Consider the following 20,673-nt stretch of genomic DNA (forward strand, 5'->3'; position numbering starts at 1 on the left):
GACCCAAATGTCCATCAACAGAGGGATGGATAAAGAAGACATGGTACATACATACAATGGAATATGAGTCATTAAAAAATGAAATAATGCCATTTGCAGCAACATGGATGAACCTGGAGACGGTCATACTGAGTGAAGAAATTCAGAGAAAGGGAAATATCATACGATAATGCTTATGTATGGAATCTAAAAAGAAATGATACAAATGAACTTATTTACAAAATAAAAACAGACTCATGGACTTAGAGAATGAACTTATGGTTACCAATGAGGAAAGGTTTGGGGAAGGGAGAGTTTGGGAGTACGGGATTAACATATACTCACCGTTATATTTAAAATGGATAATTAACAAGCACCTACTGTATAGAATAGGGGACTCTACTTAATATTAGGGAGTAACTTAAATGGGAAAAGACTTTGAAAAGGAATAGATGCATGTGTATGCACACTTGAATTGTTCATCACAACAGTGTTCAACTATACTCCAATATAAAACAGACAGTTAAAAGTAATTTTAAAAATAATATGGCTCAGTCTAGCAGTTCCTCAAATGATTAAATATATTTATCATAAAACCCAACAATTTCACTCCTGAGTATATATTCAAGAGAAACAGAAATGCATGCCACACCAAAACCTGTACATGAATGCTCATAGCAGCATTATAGACCAAAAGTGGTCGCAACTCAAATATCCGTCAACTGATGAATGGATTCTAAAAATGTGGTATATCCATACAAATGGAATATTATTTGGCATAAAAAAGGAAGTACTACTACATACTACAACATGGATGAACCCTGAAAATACGTTCAGTGAGAGAATTCAGTCAGAAAAGATCACATCAAGTGTGACTATTTATATAAAATGTCCAGAATAGGTAAACATAAAGAGATGGAAGTTATATTAGTACTTGCCTGGGGCTGGGTGTGACAGAATAGAAGGGGAGTCTGGGAGCAAGGGCTGAGGGGTACAGGATTTCTTTTGGGAGTAATGAAAATATTCTATAGCTATTTGTGGTGAAGGATACACAATTCTGTGAATATACCAAAAGCTATTGAATTTCACACATTAAATGGTGGACTGTATGGCATGTGAATTATGTCCAATAAAGCTATTAAAAATGGCTCTGTGATAGCAACTCTAAATACTCAGCACATGGCCAATAAAAGCGATTCATCTTATCTACAGTGACAGGAGTACAAGGATCACTCTTTCCTCTAATATTCACGTTTTTCACTAAATCATCAAATTGATTCAGCTTGTAGATGATTCTATTAAGAGACAAAATTACTTTGAGAAGAATGATCTTGAGAGCTCTGAGAACTTTCGTCATGATTTGGGACATCATGATGCCCACAGCGTGGAGTGCTTGATCAACCACGTTTGAAAGACCATATTGCTGTTGCTTCTGCTGCTAAGTCGCTTCAGTCGTGTCGGACTCTGTGCGACCCCATAGACGGCAGCCCACCAGGCTTCTCCGTCCCTGGGATTCTCCAGGCAAGAACACTGGAGTGGGTTGCCATTTCCTTCTCCAATGCATGAAAGTGAAAAGTGAAAGTGAAATCGCTCAGTCGTGTCCGACTCTTAGTGACCCCATGGACTGCAGCCTATCAAGGTCCTCCATCAATGGGATTTTCCAGGCAAGAGTACTGGAGTGCGGTGCCATTGCCTTCTCCGGAAAGACCATATTATCTGCTCTTTAATATTTATTCTCTTCCAGTGGAATTTTCACAGCTCAAGCAGTCCAAAGCCAGTACTTGTACAAAACAAGCCAACAGAACTGAAGAAGTTATACTAAATCTTGTAGTACAAGACAGGGAGAGAGATGTATCTTAGCAGCACTCAAACCTTTCCTTATGAATTATGTGATTCCATAAATCCAAATCCATTCTGATGGCGCACCAATTAGAGGTGTACAGTCACCACTGCAAGCTGTCAGAGAAGCTGTTTTATAGCGAGATTGAACTCTGTGATCTCCACTGCATTTTCGTGATTACACACACCAGCTCAAGGCAGCCAATGCCCTGCTCCTGCTAGTCTCTTTCATTCCATGAGGCATGTTCATTAGTAAGAATGAATGAAGCACAGTATGTTAAGTGGAGGGAAATGTTGATGTTCACTGGAAACAGGACTGTTCAGATACTTTGATTTTGGAGTTTCATATATTCTCATCTTAGTCATTCTCAAACTCAAAACAAAAATTTTTTAAATATCTTTTCCATCCTATTTAAAGACTTGCCATGATGGTCAAACAAAGACTGTGAACTAGTGGCCCATAATCCAATTCTGATTCACTAGACACTGTATCTGGCATACAGTATTGTGTGTTATGGGCTTCCCTGGTGGTTCAGTGATAAAGAATCTGCCTGCCAATGCAGGAGACACGGATTCAATCCCAAGGTCGGGAAGATTCCCTGGAGAAGGAAATGCCAATCCATTCTAGCATTCTTGCCTGGGAAATCTCATGGACGGGAGTCTACAGGTTATAGTTCATGGGGTCAAAAAAGAGTTGGACATGACTTAGTTGGAAATTGACCCTTACAAGAATTTTTTCAACTGAACCCCATCTCTAAATGATGGACCTCAACAGACCCACAGCAGAGTGAGAAGCTGTGTAGCTTCTTTAATTAACCAAGTCTCCATAGAGAAGAGTGAGCTTAACTATTCTTTACATCATGGCTGGTCCACTTCAGTCATTTATATTCTCTGTCACTGACTTCTCAGACAAATAATACATAGATTTCAGGTTTATTCATTTCAACATTGGTCTAATCAAAACTGTAGAGGAAAAGATAAAATATTAAGTCACCCTAATACATAAACCTGAAAGGATACTCTACTCTTGAAGTAACTGTTTAATCAACCTTACTTAGTAAAGACAGCAATGCTCATAGCAAGTTTGCAATAAGAACTAGAACAGTTTAGTCATACAATTGACAATCTTCTAAAATCCACAGATTCACATATGACTTATATTTGCAAATATATCTTTATTCTTAGTAATATTTTATCCATCCAAATTGAGTTGGGCTTCTAGATTGCAAACAATTAAAAGCAGCGGCTAAGCTCCATATGACAGCCTGTTTGCTGTGGTCCACACGCTCCCTTCTTTCTGCTCACGCCTCAGAACTTCCTGCTGCCCCTGGACATGTGCACCATATACTTTCTTCACAACTGTTCCTCTTTGCCTGGACTTCTCTCTATAGCCTTTGTCCACTTTGTAAATTGTTTATTTTTCAATTTGTATATTATGCGAATCTTCCCTTCCCTGTCTCCTTCTCTAAGATAATCACCCCTTTCTCATTCTATATTATTACATGCTTCTGTTTTTACAATAAGCTCACTAAGAATTAATTACTTTTTTATCCACAATAGGGGGACTTACCTGGTGGCTCAGATGGCAAAGAAATAGCAATAGAAACCCAGGTTCCTGCAATGTGGGAACCTGGGTTTGATCCCTGGGTGGGGAATATCTCCTGGGGGAGGGCATAGGAACCCACTCCAGTATTCTTGCCTAGAGAGTCCCCATGGACACAGGATTCTGGTGGGCTACAGACCATGGGTTCGCAAAGAGTTTGACACGACTGAGCAACTCAGCACAAGCATATCCATGATAGGGGACTTCAGAAGGAATGGGTTTATGTGCTGTGTGTGTTTGAGCTCCAGCACCTAGCACAGAGCTTGGCATAAGACAGGCTCTAGGCACTTGCCAGTTTTAATTAATTGAACCTGATCAACACAAATTGATGAAGAAAAAAAGTCACCAGGAGTTGTGTAATATAGTGGCTCTGAGTAAACTATATTCCCCATAGAAAAAATACATTGGATATATACATTATCCATACACACATGTAGAATAAAACAATAATTAATCTGCATCATTCCACCTGAGGTTGTGACATATACTGCCTTAATGATAGCCCAATCAGTGTAAACTATCTATAAGAAATACTTCATATAAACAATGTTACTGGACATTCTGACCAGCAGCGCTATTAGAAGAAAAGTACTTCTTGGAAATCTGCACAGGGATTGCAGTTTGAAGCCTGCTCAGGCACCAGAGAGGCAAACACAGGAAGATGATGAGACATAAAAAGAATCCTAAAATAAAAGCTGTAAATTAGTGGGAAGTAATGCAAGGACTCATGTAATGAGATCTTATACATGAGTTGGCTCCCAACGAATATTAAATTGGCATAAAATTTTCTAAAACAAAGTTTTAACATAAATTTTGTAATTAATATTTTAGTGAAAAGTATTCCGAATTGCATATATTTGAACCCTCTTACACTGTTGGTGGGAATGCAAACTAGTACAGACACTGTGGAGAACAGTGTGGAGATTCCTTAAAAAACTGGAAATAGAACTGCCTTATGACCCAGCAATTCCACTGCTGGGCATACACACCAAGGAAACCAGAATTGAAAGAGACACATGTACCCCAATGTTCATCGCAGCACTGTTTATAATAGCCAGGACATGGAAGCAACCTAGATGTCCATCAGCAGATGAATGGATAAGAAAGCAGTGGTACATATACACAATGGAGTATTACTCAGCCATTAAAAATTAAAAAGAATACATTTGAATCAGTTCTCATGAGGTGGATGAAACTGGAGCCGATTATACAGAGTGAAGTAAGCCAGAAAGGAAAACACCAATATAGTATACCAACGCATATATATGGAATTTAGAAAGATGGTAATGATAACCCTGTATGTGAGACAGCAAAAGAGACACAGATGTATTGAACAGTCTTTTGGACTCTGTGGGAGACAGAGGGGGGAATGATTTGGGGGAATGGCATGAAAACATGTGTAATACCATATAAGAAACGAATCGCCAGTCCAGGTTCGATACAGGATCCTTGGGGCTGGTGCACTGGGATGACCCGGAGGGATGGTATGGGGAGGGAGGTGGGAGAGGAGTTCAGGATGGGGAACATGAGTACATCCATGGCGGATTCATGTTGATGTGTGGCAGAACCAATACAATATTGTAAAGTAATTAGCCTCCAATTAAAATAAATAAATTTAAATTAAAAAAATAAAATAAAACTCACCTCTATAAATACTAGATATAAAACACATGTGAGGAGGTATAATAATTTCCATGATACCAGATGACAGGTGAAGTTCTATGCAATCTTTTAACCATAAATGATTGTGCTATTAGCGTGTGTATGTTATGTTGCATGCATTTATGTATGCAGGTATGTGTGTGCATGCATATGTATGCTTGTAATGGTATATTAAATTTTAACTGTAATTCTATCATAATTTTATAGATGCTATAAAAATTTAGGGAATATACAGACCCAGCAATCCCACTGCTGGGCATACACACCGAGGAAATCAGAATTAAAAGAGACACTTGTACCCCAATGTTCATTGCAGCACGGTTTATAATAGCCAGGACATGGAAGCAACCTAGATGCCCATAAGCAGATGAATGGATAAGAAAGCAGTGGTACATATACACAATGGAGCATTACTCAGCCATTAAAAAGAATACATTTGAATCAGTTCTAATGAGATGGATGAAACTGGAGCCGATTATACAGAGTGAAGTAAGCCAGAAAGAAAAACACCAATACAGTATACTAATGCATATATATGGAATTTAGAAAGATGGTAATGATAACCCTGTATGTGAGACAGCAAAAGAGACGAAGATGTATAGAACAGTCTTTTAGATTCTGTAGGAGAGGGAGGGGGGATGATATGGGAGAATGGCATTGAAACATGTATAATATCATATAAGAAATGAATCGCCAGTCCAGGTTCGATGCAGGATACAGGATGCTTGGGGCTGGTGCACTGGGATGACCCAGAGGGATGGTATGGGGAGGGAGGTGGGAGGGGCGTTCAGGATGGGGAACATGTGTACACCCGTGGCGGATTCATGTTGATGTATGGCAAAACCAATACAATACTGTAAAGTAATTAGCCTTTAATTAAAATAAATAAATTCAAATTAAAAAAATAAAATAAATTGCCAATGCAAAAAAATATATAAATAAACAATAAATAAATAAATAAATAAACTGGTTGCAATTGGCATAAAACTGTAGAATAACCATTTCTCCTCCAAACTGAGAAACCGTTTAATTTCCTTAAGAAGATTTTGAACCACATGTACTGAGGTGTAAGTAGGATATTTATATATACAGAAGATGTGCACATACATATACAGAGCATATACACGACACTTACATTTACATACAGAGGGAGGGACAAAACGAGTGAGGGAACGAAAGAGACAACGTTCTATAGGAGAGGAAAGAGAACCTTGAGAAAGGAAGCCTCAGCGTTGACTGTGCATTTCCTACACCCTTTCACTCACAGCATCACAGACCAGGAAAGTCTTGCCAAGAATATTCTTAGGTGTTTTCACACAAAGGAATTTTGGAACACACCACCCCAGTTAAAGAGTCACACCTCCAGCATTCTTTGCATGGCAAAGATATGCACAATCACAGTAAAAATAAAACACTAAGGTAGAATGTCTCTGTTTTAAAACTACTTTGAAAACTCTGCAAAGAGCAAAACAGAGGCTTTTGCAACTACATGGGTGGCTCTGACAGCAGGGAGAAAGCAGAGCAACATCGGTTGCAGAGAATCTTGAAATTGAGATGCAAAAAGAAAGAAGAATCAAAATGAAGGAAAGAACACAGAGAGATCCAGGAAACAAACTCCATCCCAGAGAGGAGGCATTCATAGCTCACAGCAGGACATGCCAAGTAAGAGAGAATGTTTATGAGCACTGATGTGTGCCAGGCATCACCCAAATGCACTACAGGTTTCTCTCAAGTTACCCTTAAAATAACCTGGAGGGTAGATACTAGCCTCATACATATGGTATGTCTGAGGAACAAGAGACAGAGAGATCAGATAGCACATTCTTAATAAACAACAAAATTAGGTCAAGATTCACGTCTATCCAGCTCAAAAGTCTCCTCAGGAACATCTCTTTCTATTTATTACATACACACGCAAACGCACACACATATATTTATTTAACTGCTGAGGAATCAGCGTTTATTTCATTTCAAGATACAGATTCAATTCTCTGCAACCACTCTCACTCATTGTCAAAGGGAAGTACTGAATACACAGGGTCCCTTTGACATTTACAGTCACACTCTCTGATTTTGGTAGAGAAAACTAAAAATAATTTTTACACAGTGGAACCCAAACAGGCACCATTTGTGCTCAGATGCCATTTTTTAGCAGGCATGCTATAGAACATACTTGCAAACCTATCCATCATCTACGATACTCAGAATGTCCAGCTATTGCTCAGTTCAGTTCAGTTCAGTCGCTCAGTCGTGTCCAACTCTTCGCAACCCCATGGACCACAGCACGTCAGGCCTCCCTGTCCATCAACAACTCCCAGAATTTACTCAAGCTCATCTCCATTGAGTTGGTGATGCCATCCAACCATCTCATTGTCTGTCATCCCCTTCTCCTCTTGCCTTCAATCTTTCCCAGAATCAGGGTCTTTTCAAATGAGTCAGCTCTTCACATCAGGTGGCCAAAGTACTGGAGTTTCAGCTTCAACATCAGTCCTTTCAATGAACATCCAGGACTGATCTCCTTTAGGATGGACTGGTTGGATCTCCTTGCAGTCCAAGGGACTCTCAAGAGTCTTCTCCAACACCACAGTTCAAAAGCATCAATTCTTGGGCGCTCAGCTTTCTTCATAGTCTGACTCTCACAACCATACATGACTACTGGAAAAAACGTAGCCTTCATGAGACAGACCTTTATTGGCAAAGTAATGTTTCTGCTTTTTAATATGCTGTCTAGGTTGGTCATAACTTTCCTTCCCAGGAATAACTGTCTTTCAATTTCACGGCTGCAGTCACCAGCTATTGCTACTACTGTAATAATCTAAGGGGTAACTTCTTATCCAGACTGTGCCACAATTAGATAGCCCTGCATTGGCCGTATACCATAGGTTAAATTATTCCAACCACATAATCCACACCTGTGTCTGATACATTTGCTTGGAAAAGCTAATTTTCTATCAGGCTCTCTCACCAGAGCAATTTGGTGGCTGTATTTCTACCCTTGTGCACACACACTACCCACTTCTGAGTCATCATCCTACTACTCCCCTTCTGGTGGTGCTCAGCACTCTGTGTTCACAGGAAGGTCTGTGGGAGTAATCTGACCGGCAGACTAACCTTGACAACTTGGTTCTCAGGTCAGCTTCCCTATGGCTTCAGGACAGTAGACCTCCCCTGTTCCCCAGAAGTTCAGAAGGATATTTATTGCACCTTGACTTTCTGCCGGCTCCTGGCTTCTTCCACGCAAGAACAAGTGGATAGGTAGCTATGTATGTGATTTATGAACCAGACCGGAGTGGGCTAGAGATATAAGACATTCACAGTACACTTAAAAATCTCACAAGCTTGCAGGCTGCTATATCAGGCCATTTGCTTCTCTCTCGAGGTATTGTCTGTCGCTGTCAAACTCTCTCCCAAAGTTTCCCACTCAAGGCAGAACTCGACCAAGTGTACACCCATCTCAATTAATTCATTATTTAATTCCCATATATGTTTTCTCTTTATATGAACAATTGTGTTTCACTGTGGGACACATCATCAGAGCAACAAGAAGAATGGAGTATGTGCAGCACCGGCTGGATTGAGGCTTTGAACTCCATTACATAAGAGTTCCACTGACTTGTACTATTTTCATTTATGTGATGAAAAGACTGCAGATCCCTTACCAGAGAAGACATGCAGATGACAAGATGAAAAGATAATGCTCAACATCATATCTCTCATTAGGGAATAGCAAATGAAAATAACAAGAAAGTACAACTGCATGCCTATTTAAATAGCTAAAACTCAAAACATTGACAACATGGCTAGGATGCAGAGCAAGAGGGATTTTCATTCACTGTTGGCAAGAATGCAAAATGGTACAGTTTGGAAGGCAGTTTGGCAGTTCCTTAGAAAACTAAACATACTCTTAACATATGATCCAGCAATCACACTCCCTGGTATTTACCCAAGACAGCTAAAAAATCAGGTCCACACGAAATCTGCATATGGATGTAGATGGATAAAGCAGCTTTATTCATAATTTTTAAAACTTGGAATCAATCAAGATTTCATTCAATAGGGAAACAGATAAACCGTGCTATATCCACACAACGGAATATTGAAAGAAGTATGGATATGGAATCTAGAAAAACGGTACTGATGAATGAATTTGTAGGGCAGGAGTAGAGATTCAGGCATAAAGAACATACCTGGGACACAAAGGGGTAAGGAGAGGATGGGATGAATTGAGAGAATAGCACTGAAACATGTATATTCCCATATGTAAAACAGATCGCTAATGAAAATTGTTGTAAAACGCAGGGAGCTCAACCTGGCGCTCGGTGACAACCTAGAGGCGGGGATGGTTGGTGGGGGGAGGTTCAAGAAGGAGGGGACATATGTATACTTATGGATGATTCACGCTGTTGTATGGCAGGAGCCAACACAACATTATAAAACAATTATCATTCAATTAAATATAATTTTAAAAAAATAAATGAGTTATCAAACCATGAAAAGAATGGAGGAACTTAGATCACATTATTGAGTGAGACTAAATCTGAAAGGGCCACATACTGTAAGATTCCAACTGCGTGAAAGTCTTGAAAAAGCCTATGTATGGATACAGTAAAAAGACCATTGGTTACCAGCAATCTGGGAGGAGAGATGGACAGATGTAGAGAAGAACATGTGAAGCACAAAGGATTTTTTAGGGCAGTGAAACTACTTTGTATGACACTGTAATAGTCCATACCTATATTAGAGGATATATTATGTATTTGTTCAAAATCACCCAAAGTAAATTAGAGTGAATCCTCATATAAAATGAGCTATAATGCAAACTATGGACTCTAATTAATAATAATGCATCAATATTGGCTCATCAGTTGTAACAAATGTACCACACTAATGTAAGGTGTTAATAATAGGGAGAATTGGAGAGAGGATGAGGGGGTTATATGAGAACTCTAAATTCTTCCACTTAATTTTCTATAAATCTAAACTGCTCAAAAATAAAGCCTATTAAAAATAGCTTTTAAAAGAATGCAAATGATTTGCCTGTTTTTTCTCTCCTTGTTTTGTTGCTCCTCTCTTGCGTCTAACTTTCTTTCCAAGTTTTAGCAGTCATTCATAGCTTCTCCTGAATTAACTGATGTCAAACCTGCTATGTGAACCATCTCTCTCTCTGATGGCTCCTGGAACAAGAGCCCATCTAAACATTACTTGATTACATGTGCCATTTGAAAATGGTTGTCTTTATATTGTCTTTATTTATGATTTTCTCCATCTGCCCTTATTTCATTTTTTTTCTCATAGCACAGCTGATTCAATAATATAGAGCCAATAAAAATGATTTCCCAAAGATTATGATTTCACATGTTAAATTATGCAAAATACCAATTAGCTCAATAGTTCTTCTAGAAGATGAGAAGACATCCTTTTGGTTAGGTGCAAGGACATATCAGAAGCAACAGACAGTACTTTTGGTATCACTGTTTTAAGTACTCATGTTCCCTCCACTCTCCTTGCTGCTGCTGCTGCTAAGTCGCTTCAGTCGTGTCCGACTCTGTGCGACCCCATAGATGGCAGCCCACCAGGCTCCCCCGTCCCTGGGATTCTCCAGGCGAGAACACTGGAGTGGGTTGCCATTGCCTTCTCCAATGCATGAAAGTGAAAAGTCAAAGTGAAGTTGCTTAGTCGTGCCTGACTCTTAGCGACCCCATGGACTGCAGCCTACCAGGCTCCTCTGTCCATGGGATTTTCCAGGCAAGAGTACTGGAGTGGGGTGCCATCGCCTTCTCCGCCACTCTCCTTACTAGGTTATTTTTAATTGTTATAAGTGAAGTGAAGTGAAAGTGGCTCAGTCATATCCAACTCTTTGTGACTCCATGGACTATAGCCTGTCAGGCTCCTCTGTCCATGGAATTCTCCAGCCAAGAATACTGGAATGGGTAGCTGTTCCCTTTTTCAGGGAATCTTCTCAACCCAGGGACAGAACCAAAATCTCTTGCATTGTAGGCAGATTCTTTATTGTCTGCACCACCAGAGAAGCCCAAGAATATCCCTTCTTCAGGGGATCTTCCTGACCCAGGAATTGAACTGGGGTCTCCTGCATTGCAGGTGGATTCTTTACCAGCTGAGCTACCAGGGAAGCCCAATTGTTATATCTCTTCCTTTAAATAAAGTACTTTTCTTATTGCTTAGGTATTTGGGGATTAAATGCAAATTCCTTTATTTTTCATCATTTTAATTCATTCTAAAGTGTCAAGTGTAAAGTTCCAATGAAGAAAATTAGAAAAAAATCTCTACCTTATGACTCACTGGCACCTTTAACTCACACCCCATGATACGCTTGTGATAGGAAAGATGTATTTTCCTGAATGCCACTTCCCCAGTGCTTCTGTTATTAAAGAACTCACTAATGTGCCTTTATATTAGGAAGCCTGGAAGCTTCCACTCTCCCATTCCAGAAAGACCCACAGTTCAGTGTCATCACTCAAACTTAAATCAGAGATTGAGAGGCTTCATTTCCTCCTAAAAGGATTCAAAGCATATCACACTTCCCCAATAACCTAATCAGAACATCAGCACCTCACCTTATCCATCTCTTCCCACCTTTTCCTATATAATAACAAAAGGCAGAAAAAGACCTCAGTATGTGCTGCTCCACAGAACTCTTAATCTCAGTCCGGACTGGGTATTTTATTATTTTACAAACCAAATGCACGTTCAGTCACTCACTTGTGTTCAACTCTTTGTGACCCTATGGACTGAAGCCCTCCAGGCTCCTCTAGTTCATGGGATTATCCAGGCAAGAATAGTGGAGTAGGTTCCCATTTCCTTTTCCAGGGTAGCTACTTACAATTTGTGTTAGGAGTGATCAGTCTTACCACAGTCCATTGAGCTATTAAACCTTCACAAATCCTGAGCATGTGATTTTTGGAGCAGATAATCAACAAGCTTGTAATAAAACTGGAGCACTAGATATGCAGATGACACCACCCTTATGGCAGAAAGTGAAGAAGAACTAAAAAGCCTCTTGATGAAAGTGAAAGAGGAAAGTGAAAAAGTTGGCTTAAAGCTCAACATTCAGAAAACGAAGATCATGGCATCTGGTCCCATCACTTCATGGGAAATAGATGGGGAAACAATGGAAACAGTTTCAGACTTTATTTTTTGGAGCTCCAAAATCACTGCAGATTGTGACAGCAGCCATGAAATTAAAAGACGCTTAGTCCTTGGAAGGAAAGTTATGACCAACCTAGATAGCATATTCAAAAGCAGAGACATTACTTTGCCAACAAAGGTCCATCTAGTCAAGGCTATGGTTTTTCCTGTGGCCATGTATGGATGTGAGAGTTGGACTGTGAAGAAGGCTGAGCACCGAAGAATTGATGCTTTTGAACTGTGGTGTTGGAGAAGACTCTTGAGAGTCCCTTGGACTGCAAGGAGATCCAACCAGTCCATTCTGAAGGAGATCAGCCCTGGGATTTCCTTGGAAGGAATGATGCTAAAGCTGAAACTCCAGTACTTTGGCCACCTCACGCGAAGAGTTGACTCATTGGAAAAGACTCTGATACTGGGAGGGACTGGGGGCAGGAGGAAAAGGGGACGACAGAGAATGATATGGCTGGATGGCATCACTGACTCGATGGACGTGAGTCTGAGTGAACTCTGGGAGCTGGTGATGGACAGGGAGGCCTGGCGTGCTGCGATTCATGGGGTTGCAAAGAGTCGGACACGACTGAGTGACTCAACTGAACTGTGCTATGTATGCTAAGAAAGACGAGCAGGAAAATAGGGCACAAACTGTAGATTTTTATTTATTTAAATCATCACCTAGGATGTTAAACAAATCATAACCACAAGCAATTCTACTGTGAATATATTTAACTTGGAAAGCACTGGTGACAGTGGTAACTGCAAGAATGTGAAAGTTCAGATTCCAAAGAAATCTTAAGACACTATACGAAATAAAGTATGAAAATTATATTTATATAATTAACCCTGAATTTGCACCTCAGAATATTTTCATGGTCTTTGGTCCACGCTATCTACATGTAAGAGCCAAAGTAATTAAATAACAACAAAAAAAGACAAGTCTACAATAAAACATTTCTTTCTAGATTTGGTTTGTTTGTCTTGGTGTTTCTTAGTTGGAGAAAACAGATAAATGTGTTAGATCAGTGAAACTCCTTCAAGTTATGACATTTTTAGGGGAGAAAAAGGTAAAGAATGGGAAAAGAACTAACATTTTTTTAAATATAGTCACTATACTTTAGGTACTGTGCTAAATACTAGTTACTACTTTTTAAAACTCTACAAATGCCCTCTAATTTCAGAACCCCTGTCACCAGTCTAAGGCAAGAAAAAAAGTCAGAGCTTAAGTAATTTCACCAATAAGGAAGAGGCAAGATTTAAAATGATTTGTCTGATTTAAAAGTCCATGATCTTTCCATTTCACAATGCTGCTTCTCTTATAATTTGTTGGAATATCTAGCGCTATAATTGTATCAATGTGTAATTTCTAGTGCATTTACAAAAAACAGATCCTTTATAGAAAGCTAAGGCACTTTATTAGACTTACTACAGGTCATAAAATTAAGTAACCATTCTATTATATAATAAAATAATAGCAATAATATACCTTAACATTTATTGAAGTCCCAATATATATGAAGTATTCTACAAGTATATACATATGTTATTATACTTAATCCTCAGAAAACCCCTACAAAATACAAGATGTTTATCCATAATGGGGATGAAAGAAAATATTCAGGGTGATGAAATAATTCCACAGGTACCATGAAAAAAACATTTTGATCTATGTTATCCCAAATAAACTGGCGTTGATCATCTACCCATCCTGTCCATCCCTGGATACTGTGTCCATCCCTCCCTCTGCTCCATCTCTATTCTTCATTTAATAAGCAAACTGTGTCACATTCTAAATTAAGACAAATTATAATCACAACTGAAATGCAAAACTTTTTTTAAGATAATGTCAACCTTATATTCCTACTACCTGGAATAACATTCTTCTCACCTATGTTATTTAAAGAATGGTAAGACCAAGATGGCTATTTTTTCATATACATTGCAGAATATTTTATATTAGTACAGAAAGATAAAAGGATAATGCCTGTTTTTATTTTAATCTGATGAAACAATTATTTTATGTGCAATTAACCGTGTAAAGCACACAGTGCCAGTCATTAATAGCACTGTCTTGCATTGGATGAACCCAGGTCAAAAGTGCTTAATGTGAGAATTTCCTTGAAAAAAAACTCAGAACTAGTTATATATACATCTTCATCACCTGATTCTGGAAAACGACTACTGTGTATCTGAAGCTGTGTAGCTAGGGTGTAGCTGAAGCTGCAATACTTTGGCCACCTGATGCAAAGAACTGACTCACTGTAGAAGACCCTGATGCTGGGAAAGATCAAAGGCAGAGCAAGACAGAGTATGAGATGGCCGGATAGCATCACCGACTCAATGGACATGAGTTTGAATAATCTCTGGGAGTTGGTAATGGACAGGGAAGCCTGGCATGCTGCAGTCCATGGGGTCACAAAGAGTCAGACATGACTGAACAACTGAACTGAAGTGTGCATCTATTTCTTGGATTTTAATGTAATTTCATTATTATAAAAATAAATTCAATTATTTCATTAAAACTTTTTTGAAAATATATATCTGCAGCCTAAATTGATTAAAGTTGGATGTATTTACTATTTTTTGTCTGACTCATGTTAAGTCAATCATACTTTGTTCAATGCCCTTCATTTGGAATTGCTAGGTGAATATAATTAGCCATAATTATTACTGAAACAATTCCATACTCAAGAATATTAAATAGAAAAACTGTCTAATGCTTATCAGTAACAGTAAATTATTTACCTTCCAATAATGTACGTTCTCTAACTCTGCATGTATGAAATATGTTTTTCAAGTATTAAAAGTTAGCTTTAACTGTACATAAAACTGTTGAAACATTTACTTTTATAATTTAATATCTTATATTTTGGGTTTTTTCTCTGTTGAAAAGCAACAATGTTGTGGTGAGACTTAAATACCACTTGGTTACTCACTGTATCAATACTATAACTTTCCCACTATCTGGTTTATTATTCAACCAAGATTCTATCTCTACTATTCTACTTAAAATGTCTTTTCCCAAAGGAATTATCTTATTAGTTCCTCCTTTCACTGATCTTTTCTGAAATATATCATAATCCCTTTACAGACTCTCGAAAATGTCTTATACTTTGTGCCCCCATCCCCTTCCGAAGATATCTTCTTCATTTAGCACCTACTGACCTTTTCTTTGGACCTGTTCTGACCACACATTGTCAGGCTCTTTCAATAGTTTCTCTCTCATTGATGTTGTTGTAGTTAAGTCATGTCCTCCTTTTTTGCGACCCCATAGACAATAGCCCACCAGGCTCCTGTATCCATGGGATTTCCCAGGCAAGAATACTGGAGTGGGTTGCCATTTCCTTTTCCAGAGGATCTTCCCAACCCAGGGGCTAAACCAGAGTCTTCTGTACTGGCAGGATGATTCTTTACTGCCGAAGTCACCAGGGAAACCCCCTCCCACCCATTAGCCTATAAAATTACCCAATCCATAAAAATTAACCAAGACATATTTCAGGGCCTCTTGCCTTCTGAGATGGCCCACACTCTGGTCTGTGGAGTGTGTTTTTCTCTAAATAAATCCACTTCTTACCTATCAACTGTCTCTCATTAAATTCTTTAGCCATGAGGCAAGAACCTAAAATTTACCAGGAAGAGCTACTTTACTCTAGGTTATAATGGCTTCCACCAGCTTATAGGTTAGAATCTAACATCTTTATCATAGGTTGAAAGTTTTGTTACAATCTGGCCCAACTCTTCTCATTAGCACTAAATCCATTCATTCCCACCAAATATTCCAGACTTGAGCTCCAACACTTATAAGACCTGTGAATATTGTATTGTCATGCCTTACATTTTTGTTGTTTCCTTCTATCAGCTATACAACTTCTTTGCTCTCATAGTGTTCTGTTCATGAGTATGGTATGCCCTGTTGCAACTGTTGTATATTATTCAACTGGACTTTGTTGCGGGCAGGGAAAACAGTATCTTAATCCTCTATCACAATGACTTCATGTAAGTCACACAGTGAGTCCTCAACAACCCTTTGTTGTGACTGACTTTAATGCCTTATACATTAAACTTTCATATAATATACACTATGTATCCTTAACCTTACACATTATGTACATATATATCCTATATGTATATATACATGTTAATACATTATATATGTGTATATATGCATACAGCTATGTTTATGGTGTATGTATGTGCATATGTGCACATACTTCAGGGTTGAAAAAGCCTTTAAATATCATCTTTCCTAATCAGTAAATATCACAAAATAGGAAACCAAGAACTAAAGTCATTGAATGACCCTGCCAGTGCTGAGTTCCTCTATCAGCTCTTCATCCAGTGTACTTTTCACTAAATCACTTTAATTCAATGATCTCACCAATAATGTGATGCTAAATAATCTGTTCTACCAAGACCAAGCTTATCCCACCAGAATCTTAAGACTGTCTCACCTCATTTTCTCTCCCAAATCCCTGCCTGTCTCCTTACTGCCATCAAATGAGGAACACTTAGGATTCTATCATCTCTGTATTTTCATTTACGTGTATCCCTCTTCTTTAAATATCCTCTATTTCCTCTGATAACTACTCTCAGTCCCTTCATAGATATGGTAAAGTCTACTTTCCCTGCGGGGAAAAAAAAAATTAAAAGGTTCTTATCTTGCTCTCCTGTTTAATTCACCATTTTTTTTTTCACCAAACCAAGGCTCACCATAAGAGATTACATTATCCTCATCATACTAGCTTATATTTGCCCATGCACATAACTCTAAAGTTTAAAGATTACATTCTCATCACTCACTCATTTCATCTTCATGATATGAGGAATAGTCAGGAGAAGGTCATATTTACAGGCAGATGAGTAAACTGGAGATCAAAAGTTAAGTGACATTCCAACGTTCCTAAAGAGAGCAAGAGCTGGAACAGACACTAGAATCAAAGCCTCCATATCCTTGCTCTTCTGAGCTTTCCACTAGTTTAATTGGCTTATGTTTCCATCATGACATTGATATTGACACATATGGGCACCTCAGATTCTGTACAGTGAATGCTGCATAGACTCATCTTTGATCTGAACTACTGCTCGGCTGTTAGTACTTTAAAAGTACAAATTTGAACCCTGGCTTTAGCTAAATCAGAGATCCTCAACTCTTTACATTGAATTGAAAAAAAAAATTTTGATTTCATCTTTATCAACTAATCAGTTGATCTTTAAACTTCAAGTGGTAACAAGAATGATTCACACTAATATCCAAAAGGCTTTTCTAATCATGCATACATGTGTGTTATTTCATGCAAGATTCTGAGGCAAATTATGTACTTTGGCTTTAGATAAGTTTCTATTCAATCTCTTCACTAAGTTGCTACACAGATCCAACAATTTTTTATAAAAAATTAGGATATCAATGTTACTGTAGCACAGACTAATTTGTCTCTGCCTTAGAGCTCTAAAAACAGCTGAAGTCAGGTCAGAGACACTCTCCGCAACTCATTTGTGATCCTATGACCAATAATATACCTTCCCCCATCATATCTACTGCATCCTTCTCTTAATGTTTAGGCACTGCCAAGAAACTCTTTAAAATCCATCCCTAGCCAGAAGCACGAAGCATAATGCTTCCCACTTTCTTCCTATAAACAAGAAGTTTCAGGTCAGCTGAAGAATTCTCAGCGTCCTTTAGAGGAGAGAGGAGCCCCAGGAGAGGAGTGGTAATTCCTCATTTGGTATTGTTTTCCTGCCTGTCACTGCCCCACCAGGACCTCTGGTCAGCACTTTGCTGGGAGATTCCAAGGGGCAATTAGTTGCTTGCTTTTGTTGGCTGGTTGAAAACAAAGCAAAAAAAAAAAATTTTTCAAGACAGGAAAAGTTTAAACCTAAACATCCTAACAATCACACACTTCAAGAACCCCACAATTCACTCATTAAGAATTGAGCTGTACAAGGTCTCAGCCAGCTCACTGGCGCCCCATTTGCCTTTAACTGTTAGACATGCCCTCACTTGGCTTGTTTCCACGTGTCCCACATAAGCTACACTTAACAAATTTAAGTCTGTATCCGTATACATCAGTGAACTGTTTGCCTTAACACAGAATAAAAACCGGGGCTAAATGTTTGCTTGCTCTTTGCCAGAAATATATTTAAGAAAGTCCTAACAGAATGAGAACACAGAGGTTAAAAATATTGCACTTAATTATGAAAGTGCAGCGTTGGTTGCCCTCATTAACTATGAAGCTGTGAGGGAAATATTATTCCAGTGACTCACTAATGCCTTTTAGTTATTCGGTTCTTCTTTCCCAATAGCCTCGGACACGACCTAATTTGCCTCCTAGGAATCATACTTTTTACCTTAGGATCCCAGCACACCCAGGTCATCAAGAAGCACAGGGGTCCCTCCTGAAGCCCAGCAGTTTTGTGATGTGGACCCAGATGTGAAGATGGGAAGCACTGGGGCACTCCATTCCACTTACCAGTCTTCCACAGATAGAGGATGGGTGCCTCCGCCTCGCCAGGCGCCGCAGCCCCGTAGGCGCCCGGGCACAGCAGCAGCAGCAGGAGCGGCAGGACGGCCGGGTGCCGGCCCGCAGTGCCCCGGCTCCAGGACGCCGAGCGCCCCGCTGGCAGCCCCATGCCGCCCGCAGCCGCTCCAGGGTCCAGATCCCTGAAGGGGACGCGGCAGGCAGGGAATTTTCCTTCGCCCTCGGAATGTCTTCCCAAGTACAGAACGCAAAGCTCTTTCCCGCTATTGTTCGTTTTCGTGTCAGATGAAAAGGAGGGAAAGCGCGTTTAACACCGGGGAACAATAGCGTCTGCGGTGGCCGTGGCTGCCGCCGCCGCCGCCGCTGGCGGGGATGCTGCTGCCGCTGCCATTCCGCGCAGAGTGGCAGGTCCTGGCGGCGAGGGAGGCAGCCGTCCGCAGGGGGCCCCAGCTGACTGAGCAGGTCCTGCAGTCCGGGAGGCAGCGCGCCCCCGCCTCAGCCAGCTGGAGAGAGAGGAGGGGGCGTGAGCCGACCCCGGCACCGAGGGCGCTGGAGGCAGGGGGCGGCTAGAGCGCCAGGGCGAGAGAGGAGGCGAGTGCACCGGAGAGGGGACACCCGGATCCAACACACCCAAAGAACTCCAGTGCACATGGCGTGATGAAATATGTTTGGAGGGATACACCAATAAAAAGAATCACCACCCGACAGGCTTCGGCATGACAAATAACAGGCATTGAAATTCTTCGTCACCCAAGGAGTCAAATGCTAGATCGAAGGCATGTTCTTAGTATATATTTATTTACACAAAGCATCAGTGCTTCTGAATTACTTTATGTGGGGAGCAGTATTTATCATCAGAAGTGAAAAACATAGGAAAAAAGCAGAAATATTTACTTGCTGTTGAAAGGCACTTAAACTTTTAAAAATCTTTTTTTTTTAACTTAATTTTATCAGTAAAAATATGAGCAGTACTGATCTGTTAGAAATCAAAGTACATTGTCTCTTAACAGCCTTTAAAACTGAATTAGTATTAATAAGTATTCACAGTGATACCTAATTATATGGATAACATTTTACAAAAACTAATCATAAAATTATATTTCACATATAAAATTATATTTTATAAAATATTTTATATTTATATAAAAATAAATATAAAAGTGCTATCCCTTTATTCTCTGTCAAAATTATGTTACTTTTAAGGATTCACACAGTTCTGAGTAAAATTAAAGGACAAATTGAGTTTTACTTGTGTATCTCCAAATTAGTAAATTCTTTACTTAAAAATATTTGACACTGATTTCTCATAACACTACTGTAGGAAAAGTGTCTTTATATAATTTAATGGGTTTGGACCTTTTGTTCTTTGTTTTCTCTTTCTTAAACCAGTAGTAATAAAGAAATGTGTGTGAAGTCTGATAATGCTTTGCCCTTTCTCTCTTCTCCCCAATAATAACCTCTACTATTCATTTCCTAGTAAAGCTAAAATAATATCAAGGCATTTAGCCAATTAAAAACCAGGCTAAAAAGAAAGCCAAAGAAAACTATTAACATCCAGTCGACAATATTTAGCCAAATAAAACAAAATCTAAAAAGCAGGAAAACTACTCTTCATGAATTTACTCCATCAGCATAGCCAAGCAGAGTTTAAAATGAGGAAACTGCTGTTCCTGAAAGAGGAAACCTTCCATAAAGCTCTCCTGGGACGCCTGTCGTTTTGCAGATCATTCCAGACACAGCCCTGCTGCATGCATTAGATTAAAAGCAGGTTTGATCAAATAATTTCTAGGTCTTGACTATTTAAGCATTCTGACATCAGAGGAAATTAGCTATGTTGAAGGTTGCAAATTTGGTCTTTGTTTACTTTCCACTCTGTTAGGCCTCTAAGAGGGAATTAAAAGCTCAGAGAGCCTTCGCTCTGTGAGTCTGTGATTAGGAGAGATAAGCTAGTGTGGATTACTATTTCTTCACTGG

The 20,673-nt window shown here is 39.3% G+C and overlaps 1 protein-coding gene across 1 annotated transcript in view; it reads right to left on the reverse strand.

Moving 5' to 3' along the window:
- THSD7A (thrombospondin type 1 domain containing 7A) overlaps positions 1-19,461 on the reverse strand; it is a 488,459-nt gene extending 468,998 nt beyond the window's left edge. The window contains exon 1 of the mRNA XM_070787540.1: positions 18,691-19,461. Coding sequence (XP_070643641.1) covers positions 18,691-18,850 — 160 coding nt within the window. The 5' untranslated portion in view covers positions 18,851-19,461. The remainder of the gene's footprint in view (positions 1-18,690) is intronic.
- Between the last annotated feature and the right edge of the window lie 1,212 nt (positions 19,462-20,673).

This window comes from Bos indicus, chromosome 4, assembly GCF_029378745.1.
Source record: "Bos indicus isolate NIAB-ARS_2022 breed Sahiwal x Tharparkar chromosome 4, NIAB-ARS_B.indTharparkar_mat_pri_1.0, whole genome shotgun sequence".
NCBI lineage: Eukaryota > Metazoa > Chordata > Mammalia > Artiodactyla > Bovidae > Bos > Bos indicus.